General features: G+C 42.0%; 1 protein-coding gene across 1 annotated transcript; it reads left to right on the forward strand.

The window, feature by feature from the left end:
* Positions 1 to 2,451: 2,451 nt before the first annotated feature.
* Positions 2,452 to 9,883, forward strand: LOC134340625 (thiol S-methyltransferase TMT1A-like). Its single transcript, XM_063038072.1, has 2 exons — positions 2,452 to 2,980; positions 8,864 to 9,883. The coding sequence occupies exons 1-2, from the start codon at positions 2,486 to 2,488 to the stop codon at positions 9,098 to 9,100; spliced, it is 732 nt and encodes a 243-aa protein (XP_062894142.1). The 5' UTR covers positions 2,452 to 2,485; the 3' UTR covers positions 9,101 to 9,883.
* The last annotated feature ends 613 nt before the right edge of the window (positions 9,884 to 10,496 follow it).

Here is a 10,496-nt window from a genome sequence, read left to right on the forward strand (position 1 = left end):
ATGTTCCTGTCAGGATTAAAGGCAAAATGAATAGGAATAAGGAACCTTGGTTCTCAAGGGATATTGCAACTCTGATAAAGAAGAAGAGGGAGTTGTATGAAATGTATAGGAAACAGGGAGTAAATCAGGTGCTTGAGGAGTATAAGAAGTGCAAGAAAATACTTAAGAAAGAAATCAGGAGGGCTAAAAGAAGACATGAGGTTGCCTTGATAGTCAAAGTGAAGGATAATCCAAAGAGCTTTTACAAGTATATTAAGAGCAAAAGGATTGTAAGGGATAAAATTGGTCCTCTTGAAGATCAGAGTGGTCAGCTATGTGCGGAACCAAAGGAAATGGGGGAGATCTTAAATAGGTTTTTTGTGTCTGTATTTACTAAGGAAACTGGCATAAATATGGAATTAAGGGAATCAAGTAGTGAGATCATGGAAACTGTACAGATTGAAAAGGAGGAGGTGCTTGCTGTCTTGAGGAAAATTAAAGTGGATAAATCCCTGGGACCTGACAGGGTGTTCCCTCGGACCTTGAAGGAGACTAGTGTTGAAATTGCAGGGGCCCTGGCAGAAATATTTAAAACGTTGCTGTCTACGGGTGAGGTGCCGGAGGATTGGAGAGTGGCTCATATTGTTCCGTTGTTTAAAAAAGGATCGAAAAGTAATCCGGGAAATTATAGGCCGGTAAGTTTAACGTCGGTAGTAGGTAAGTTATTGGAGGGAGTACTAAGAGACAGAATCTACAAGCATTTGGATAGACAGGGACTTATTAGGGAGAGTCAACATGGCTTTGTGCGTGGTAGGGCATGTTTGACCAATCTATTGGAGTTTTTCAAGGAGGTTACCAGGAAAGTGGATGAAGGGAAGGCAGTGGATATTGTCTACATGGATTTCAGTAAGGCCTTTGACAAGGTCCCGCATGGGAGGTTAGTTAGGAAAATTCAGTCGCTAGGTATACATGGAGAGGTGGTAAATTGGATTAGACATTGGCTCAATGGAAGAAGCCAAAGAGTGGTAGTAGAGAATTGCTTCTCTGAGTGGAGGCCTGTGACTAGTGGTGTGCCACAGGGATCAGTGCTGGGTCTATTGTTATTTGTCATCTATATCAATGATCTGGATGATAATGTGGTAAATTGGATCAGCAAATTTGCTGATGATACAAAGATTGGAGATGTAGTAGACAGTGATGAAGGTTTTCAGAGCCTGCAGAGGGACTTGGACCAGCTGGAAAAATGGCAGATGGAGTTTAATACAGACAAGTGTGAGGTATTGCACGTCGGAAGGACAAACCAAGGTAGAACAGACAGGGTTAATGGTAAGGCACTGAGGAGTGCAGTAGAACAGAGGGATCTGGGAATGCAGATACAAAATTCCCTGAAAGTGGCGTCACAGGTAGATAGGGTTGTAAAGATAGCTTTTGGTACATTGGCCTTTATTAATCAAAGTATTGAGTATAAGAGCTGGAATGTTATGATAAGGCATTGGTGAGGCCGAATCTGGAGTATTGTGTTCAGTTTTGGTCACCAAATTACAGGAAGGGTATTAATAAGGTTGAAAGAGTGCAGAGAAGGTTTGCAAGGATGTTGCCGGGACTTGAGAAACTCAGTTACAGAGAAAGGTTGAATAGGTTAGGACTTTATTCCCTGGAGCATAGAAGAATGAGGGGAGATTTGATAGAGGTATATAAAATTATGATGGGTATAGATAGAGTGAATGCAAGCAGGCTTTTTCCACTGAGGCAAGGGGAGAAAAAAACCAGAGGACATGGGTTAAGGGTGAGGGGGGAAAAGTTTAAAGGGAACATTAGGGGGGGCTTCTTCACACAGAGAGTGGTGGGAGTATGGAATGAGCTGCCAGATGAGGTGGTAAATGCGGGTTCTTTTATAACATTTAAGAATAAATTGGACAGATACATGGATGGGAGGTGTATGGAGGGATATGGTCCGTGTGCAGGTCAGTGGGACTAGGCAAAAAATGGTTCAGCACAGCCAAGAAGGGCCAAAAGGCCTGTTTCTGTGCTGTAATGTTCTATGGTTCTAAGATCAGGTCAGCATGGACTGAATGGGGTGAAGTGCCTTTTTCTGTGCTGTGACTCTCTATGGCTCTAAAACAAACATTTGCAAGAAGTTGTACAAACACGATAAAACCTGCAGATACTGGAAATCCACAGCAACACACACAAAATGCTGGTGGAACTCATCCAGGCAGTACCTATGGAAATGAATACAGTCGTCCTGATGAAGGGTCTCGGTCGCAAACGTTCCATAGATGCTGTCTGACCTGCTGAGTTCCTCTAACTTTTTGTGTGTGTTGTTTTGCAACAGGTGTATAATTCCAGCTTGACGCCTTTTGAAACATTAAACAATTCTCCGGAAACTGATTTTGCAATCCGATTTTATTGTAACGTTTCTTGCTTATAACAGCGGTTTGGAATTTCAGCTGAGTGAACTTGCTTTCCATCTAGCGGAGAGATCGGGAACGCTTCATTCTGGAAGATGGCGTGGGTGAGGTTTGTGCTGCAGTCTGTCGTTGAGATTCTCGTATTCCCGGTGACCGTTCTGCAGTACATTGGAATATGGGACCCGCTATACAAAAGGTTTTTCCCGATTCTCATGTCCAGATTCACGATTGACATAAACAAGAAGATGGCCAAAGTTAAGAAGGAACTCTTCGACAAGCTGCCAGATTTCGCTAGTTCTTCGGGACTCACTGTCTTGGAAGTAGGTTGCGGCTCTGGTGCTAACTTCAAGTTTTTTCCCTGGGGCTGCAAAGTCATATGCGTCGATGTGAACCCCAACTTCAAGCGCTTCTTGCAAGAAAGCGACGCCGAGAACAAGCACGTTAAGATAGAAAAGTTTATTCAGGCAAGCGGCGAGGATATGGGCCTAGTGGCAAGTGGGTCGATCGATGCCGTGGTGTGCACATTGGTCTTATGCAGCGTTCAAGACATTGACTTGGTGTTGAAAGAGGTTATGCGCGTGCTGAAACCGGTAAGAAATGCACAATGTTCAGTTTGTAAACTGTTATTTCTAAAGTTTAAGTCCTGGATCAGCTAGTGTTTGAGAAGTCGGTCTGGGGGCATTCAGAGGTAGTTAATGCGAGCAAAGGGTCAGTTAAATTCCATACGGGTCGTGGGCTCTTTGTTCTCAGCTTGCTTTTCTCAGCTTGTTTTCAGCTCACTGGCTATCTCCTTTCAGTCCTGCTGCAAAGTTTCAGCCTGCAATAGAAATAACCCATTGCAAAAGGCAAACTGCAGATCAGAAATACCGAGAGTACGAGTGTAGAGTCCTTGAAAGTGTCTGGAGGTCTTAGATTCAGTAGTGGTGAATGGTTGCTTTAAATTAGTGGCAGTGTTCTAGCTTTATTTCCAGAGACTTGTTGCTAAGGAGATGCACAGATTTAGAAGTGCTCAGTTGCAAACATTGTACAACTGCAGAACCTACACACACGCGCGCAATCGTAACAGATTTCCAGCATCTCTTTTGTTTCTGTGGCGATCTTGTGTTTCTTTGGTTTCTTTCCACTTTCCAACAACTTGTGGGTCCTGAGTTAAATGGTTACTCTGCTCTTGCCTACATCAGGATGGGGGCAGATTTAGTAGGTATATGGAAGGCTGTTGAGAAATGTGGGGGAGGGGAAAGAGAATGAAAATGCGCAGGGAAACAAATGGCTTGGGAAATTAAATACTTTGAAACACAAAACAAAGTTGCAGGAGCTGGAAATTTTTTTTTAACAAAAACCGTTCTCTATTACCACCCTCTTTACAGGTGGAAAGTGTTCCCATTGATCCATTGTATATGTAGGAAGGAATTTGCAAGTTTTGTCTTGTCACGTGAGACATGTGGACTCTTCCTCAGCTCTTTTCCAGTACAATGCCATTCTGGCTCTGTTTTCTGAATAATTGCTTTTACTACTAATTTTATCCTGTTTTTTTTTGTGTGGCTCTTCCCAGATCTGCTTCTCTCAGGGAATAGACTAGCAACACATTCATTGCAAACCTATAGACTCCTGCAGCTGACTTGACTAGACTTGCAAGGACTTCATTCAATTTCACCAGATGTAATGCGTATTCTTTTATGCCTTCACTTACTATTATCCAGGGTCCCAGTCCTTCCAGGTGAAGCAGCAATTAATTCACTTGCATATTTTCTAATCTAGCATTGTTCACAATGTAGTCTCCACTGTATTAGCAGAACCAGAGACCAATCAGAGCTATTAGCAATGCAACCCAACAAACATGTTCTACAACTCTGCGTTTCAGAATAGTCAAAAGGTTCAAAGGTTCATTTATTATCAAAGCATGCCTCTGAAATTTGAATTTCTCCAGGTAGCCACAAAACAAAGAAAGAACATGAAAGTCATTCAGAAAGAAACATCAACCCCCATACAGAAAAGAGTGGCATCCCGATCATTAACCCCCCCACATACAAAATGGAACAGCAACGTTGACCCCCCCTAAAACAAACAACCCCTGTCCTGCACAAAAACTAATAGAACATCAAACCCCAAGCACCCTCCCCTTGCACAACCATCTGTGTACCTATTTAGCATTTCTTAAATGTCCCTAATGTCTCTGCCTCTCCTACCATCCTGCCAGCATGTCCATGCACCCACCACTGTTAAAAAAAAATGCTACTGACATCTTCCTATATTTTCTTCCAATCACCTTAAAAATTCTAACCCTCATATTAACCATTTCTGCCCTAGTCTTTGGCTGTCCACTCTATCAATGCCTCTTGTACCCCTCTATCAGATCACCTCAAAATCCTTGGGAACAGAATGGACAGTGTGCTTAGTATTGGATCTTGGACACCAGGAGGAGAACACTTGTACATTTCTACTTTCACAATGGATTTTGACTTTGTGTTCCATGCATCAGGTCACACACGAATTGAGATACAAGCTGATAGTAAATTAAAAACTAAAAGATATATAATCAATGGTTGAAAGAGGGATTAAACAAATTACTCAAGACTAAAAATAATGAACTTGATATGACGTTTAAAATAGATGTTGTCAAACTATGGCTCAGAGCGGTAGGTTGTTTTGAAATTAAATCTGTCTTAAAACAAATTTCCATAGTGAGAACAGATCAATAGTTCAGATGACATCACAAGCATGAAACTGTTTCCAGTGTTACTGGCGCATTTTAATTGTGGAACAGAAGGTATTTTTGATTGCACAGAGCAGTGATTTGCAGCTATTTTTAAAGCACCTACATAATTACTCAAGTATCTCCAGTACCAATATTACTCTTTGCAGGATTAAGCAGGTATAAATTTGAACCCCAGTTTCCTGAATCCTGTTAAAGTGTTACTAATTTGAGCAGAACCTCAAGCTACCAGTGGACAGGGTGTGAACAAGTACTTAAAACTATTCTGAAACATGCCTAAGAAGGTGACTTATCTGCTCCTAACAAGGAAAGTCATAAGTAGCATACAGATAAAGATTATCTGTATGAATCTTCATTATTATTTATAGCCCATTCTAGGTTTATTCATAATGGCCAGAAGATTTTCCTCATTATAGCAGTTAACTTTCTCCCATCACTTTTTCTTAATCATGCTCAGGTCCTTTCTAAAATGAACTGATTATGCTGTGTACACATATCATTTGTTAAGTTAAAAACAGAAAATACTGCAATTGTTTAGGCCAGGCAATAGCTATGGCCTTCAAGAGGACCACCCTGTCATTGGGTTTGGAGGCTTGTGTGCCTCAATGACCCATAAGGTCCTAAGACATAGGAGCAGATTTAGGCCATCTGGCCCATCGACTCTGTTCCACCATTCAATCATGGTTGATCATTTTTTCTATTTCCTCCTCAAGCTCAGTTCCCAGCCTTCTCCTCCTAACCTTTGAGGCCATGACACAGAGAACTATGTTGACTTTGGTTCTTGGTAGGGTCACCCATGCCAACCAGGTCAAAGGGTAGAGACCGGACTAAGAGTGGTCCAATGGTCCTCCAGGTTCGGGGGTTTAGCTCAGGGCTAATGATGCTGACTGGTAAAACAAAACTGGTCCGGAAACAGCAATCTGGGTGCAACGGTATTCCTGAGTCTCTACCTGGGATGTGCATGACTGACAGTAATGAAAGCAGAGCAAGGTACTAACACAATGAGGGAAGCTTTGAACACTGCTAGAAATGGAGGACCTTCATTGCTGCTCTAAACTCCAGCAGAGCAACGGGCAGTAAGTAAGTAAGTGGCTATGGAGGAGAAATGGGGTTTAGGTTTCAGGTTGATGGCCTTTCAGAGGATTAGAAACTGGAAATGCAGCAATGTTTTATGTTGCACAGAAAGGGGGAGGAATGGAAAGAACAGGGAATGTCTGAGAGGGTGAAGACCAAAAGAGAATGAATGACACAGGTTAGAGGTAAAAGTAGCCTCCGTTGGTCGCTAATGACCATGTTATTTTTACTGAAGCTTCCAAAAATGTTTTGATAATTTCAGCTTGAATGAAATTGACAAAAGAACTTCTCAGACTGGAATTTTTTCCTCTTACTTCCTCCTTCTTCCTTCAAAGATGCACAGTTTTTCAGGCCTTTCTATGCATTTGGAACTGATTTTAGTCAGCCCTAATGTATGCTTAATTATTTAGGAAGGTGGTGTATTAAAGCTATTGTTAATAATGTAATGTGAAACAGCTTTTTTAAAAATTACATACAATTAACTTTGGAAGCCAACTTTCATAATCACCACTTCAGTAAAGCATCATAAAATGTGCCTATCAAGACAGGTGTAAATGAAATAGACATTTCAGAAGGATGGAGATCCAATGTACACTCAGTGGCCACTTTATTAGGTACAGGAGTGGAGCCCAGTATGGTCGCCTGCTACCAGAGTCCATTGACTTCCAGGTTCAACATGTTTTGCATTTAGGGATGTTCTTCTTACTACTGTTGTAATGCATAGTTATTTGAGTTACTGTCACCTTCCTGTCAGATTGAGCCAGTCTGGCTATTCTCCTCTGACCTCGCTCACTCATTTATGAGGCATGGATCTGCCGAACACTGGGTATTTTTTGTTTCTTGCTCCATTCCCTGTAAACTGGAGGATATTGTTGTACGTAAAAATCCCAGGAGATCAGCAGTTTCTGAGACTCAAATCACCCCGCCTGGCACCAACAATCAGTCCACGGTCAAAGTCATTTAGATCACATTTCTTCCCCATTCTAGTAGATTAGTAGAGCTTCTAGGACTTGATGTTTCAATCCCTATGGTAAGTTGGCACTCTCGATGTTGGCAGTGGGCTTGGAGTGGTGACAAGGAGGGAGGGTAGATACATCATTGGGGTCATCAGGTGGGCACCCTCCTTCTTTGACGTTTCGTTGATAAGCCCACGACATCTGCAGAGGGCTTAACGGTGCTACCTGGTGTCCCAGATACACCCCACTCAGTTCCATACCCTCCTGTCTTCATCTTGCAGCCCCGTTGTTGTCTTTCCTTTTAATCCAAATTCAATTGCTGCTTTCTTCTGCTGCGTTTGACAAGGACTTGATTGCTTGTTGGAGGGAGTGACCCCTCACCCCCATCTTCTTCAATAGATTGGTTGTAGATGTAGCAACGAATCCCTTGCATCCCACTTCTACAGGGAAAATCTTGGTCTTCCAGCCATTCTGGGCAGCTTCAGTTGCCAGTTCAGAGTGCTTGGTCTTTTTCCTCTCATAAGCTTCTTCGACACCATCTTCCCGTGGGACTGTCAATTTCACAACATATGCCAGCTTGGCTGTTGTGGACCACAGGATCATGTCTGGGTGTTGTAGCCGCAATGTCTGGGGGGAAACACAAGCTTTTTTTTCCAAGTCTAATATTTGGTCTGAATAACAACTGAGCCTCTTTACCGTTTCTACCTGCTTTTATGCATTGAATTGCAGCCACATGATTGGCTGATTAACAAGCAGGTGTACCTAACAAAATGGCAGCAATTGTGATCTGCAAGTGTCGATCTGGAAAGGGATCGATTGCAGTACAGTTATGCCCAGGGCGATTGATAAGTTCGTGGCCTAAAGTAGTAGTCACTTCTAGAAAACCTAGCACATTTATTTTTCAACATAGTCCCCTCCTTCATTCACACACTTAGTCCAGCAGTCGTGGAGCATATGGATCTTGGACCTCCAGGAATTGTCCACAGCAGGGGTGATTGATAAGTTCGTGACTGAAGGTAGAAGGAGATGAGTTATACAGCTCTTGTTACATGCACGTGCAGGTCAACTCTTTGATTATGCAGAACGGTTAGGCCACAAACTTATCAATCACCCCTGATGAGTTATTAACCTCAAACTTTCTGCATAATCTCAAACTACCTTAGGCCACGAACTTATCAATCACCCCTGCTGTGGACACTTCCTTGAGGCCCCAGATTCCACGACTGCTGGACTAAGTGTGTAAACGTAGGAGGGGACAATGTTAAAAAATAAATGTGCTAGGTTTTCTAAAATTAACTCCTACCTTAGGCCACAAACTTATCAATCACCCCTCGTATACACCAGCTTTTTCTCAGCAAGCATGCATGGAGTTGGACATTGAAATTTTCCAGCTACTCCTTGCCAACGCCTAAAATCAATCTACCTTAAACTGATGAGCATATTGATTTCAAAAACAGAAACCATCTACGGCTTGCAGCTTTAAAGACAGGAACCTTCTCTTTCTCAGCAGGAATAATGTGTTGTGTGTTATGTGGTATGATTTCACTTTGTTTGGTCTGAATATCAATGAATATTCTCAAGCAAAGTACCAAAATCTATGTACAGTCACAAAAGCAAGTATTATGCTAATTGCAGTCTAAAAGTGATTGATTATAATCTGCAAATTACTTAACTACCTGTTCACTTTGGTTTCTTTGGATTGCTCACAAGTTTTTATTTTATTCCTGCAGGGCGGTGCATTTTTCTTTATTGAGCACGTGGCTGCTGAGAAAACAAAGTGGCGGTACTTCTTTCAACATGTAATCCAGCCAGCGTGGCGTTATTTTGGGGACGGGTGCTTTCTGACCAGGGAAACTTGGATAAACCTTGAAAAAGCCAAATTCTCGAAGTTGAATATAAAGCATATCACTGAGCCCTTGGCATTCAATTTGATTTATAATCATGTTGTTGGATATGGAGTTAAATGAGAAGCTAGTTACTGGGAGATCCATACCCAAGCTGGATTGTCTTTTGATTATACATTGCAATTTTCTTCTATAGCTGTCATTGCAATAATATAATTAACACACACAAAATGCTACAGAAACTCAGCAGGTCAGGCAGCATATTTGAAAATGAATGAACAGTGGACGTTTCGGGCCAGGACAAACCATCGGCTGTTTATCCATTTCCATAGATACTGCCTGACCAGCTGAGTTTCTCCAGTATTTTGGAGATGGAGTTTCAGCATCTGCAGAATTTCTTAGGTTTATGAATATCTTAGAAGTTACAGGTCCTCTCCAAGTTACAGCAGGGTTCCGTTCTTGAGAACCATCCAAAATCCAAAAAGTTTGTGAGCGGGGAAAGCAGCCACAAACTGAGTTCCCACCTGGTAAAAGGTGCCTGTAGAGCGTCATTATTATCTTGGGCTAATATTCTTCTCGGGTTTGATGTGACAAAATTCCAGCCAGTCCCATGAGTGGCCGGCAAACCCATCCCACTGGTCTGCCAAACACTCGATCATATGTACAGACTGTACTTACGGCAGGCAATTCTTGAGGACGACCTGTAATTGTGGTTTAGATTAGTTTTAAGTGAATCCTTTTAAATTGTATCATGTAGAGAGAAATTTCTGTATCAGTGTTTTCTCAAATGTAATCAAGTGAGGTACATATCCATCGGTATCGCATAAGAGCCTTGTTTGTTTTGATATTTAATTACATTAATAAATACTTACCTTTATATCCTCCAAACCTTCCTGGTCCAGATTATTAAGCTTATTTACACAATATTACTCCTTGATTTGAACTTGTATTGTGGGCATATTCACCAAACACTACCTCTTTCTTCTTGCTACTTCCAACTTGAATTACTACTTACATTTGAAACACTGGATTACATGTGCAAAAATAGCACTTAATAGAGCATCAGATCAGATCAAAAGTGCCCCCAGGCCCTACTACATCTCATGAATGGCAGTGGGCAATTCTAAACAGCTAACAGAAGGCTTCAGTATCCCCATCCTCAGTAATGACAAGGCCCAGATTGTGAGCACTGAAGACAAGGCTGAAGTACTTACTACAGTGTTGAAGTGCCAAGTGGATGATCTATCAGTTCTGATCATCATTGTCTAGCCTCATGAACAATGGATTCAAGAGATCAGAGGCTGGGTATCAATGACTCGTCTCCTGGCACCACTCAGCCTTCTCATTATCTATGAGGCACAAGTCAAGAGCATGATGCTCTACTGGATCAGTCCACCTTGGAGAGCACTCGAGAAGCTTAACACCAAGGTCAAAGCAGCCTGCTTGATTAGCACCCTATCCCACCCTAAACATTCGTGACCTATATCGCTGCTACACTGTAACTCAATCTACACCATCT

The sequence above is a fragment of the Mobula hypostoma genome, chromosome X1 (assembly GCF_963921235.1).
Source record: "Mobula hypostoma chromosome X1, sMobHyp1.1, whole genome shotgun sequence".
NCBI classification, from domain to species: Eukaryota; Metazoa; Chordata; class Chondrichthyes; order Myliobatiformes; family Myliobatidae; genus Mobula; species Mobula hypostoma.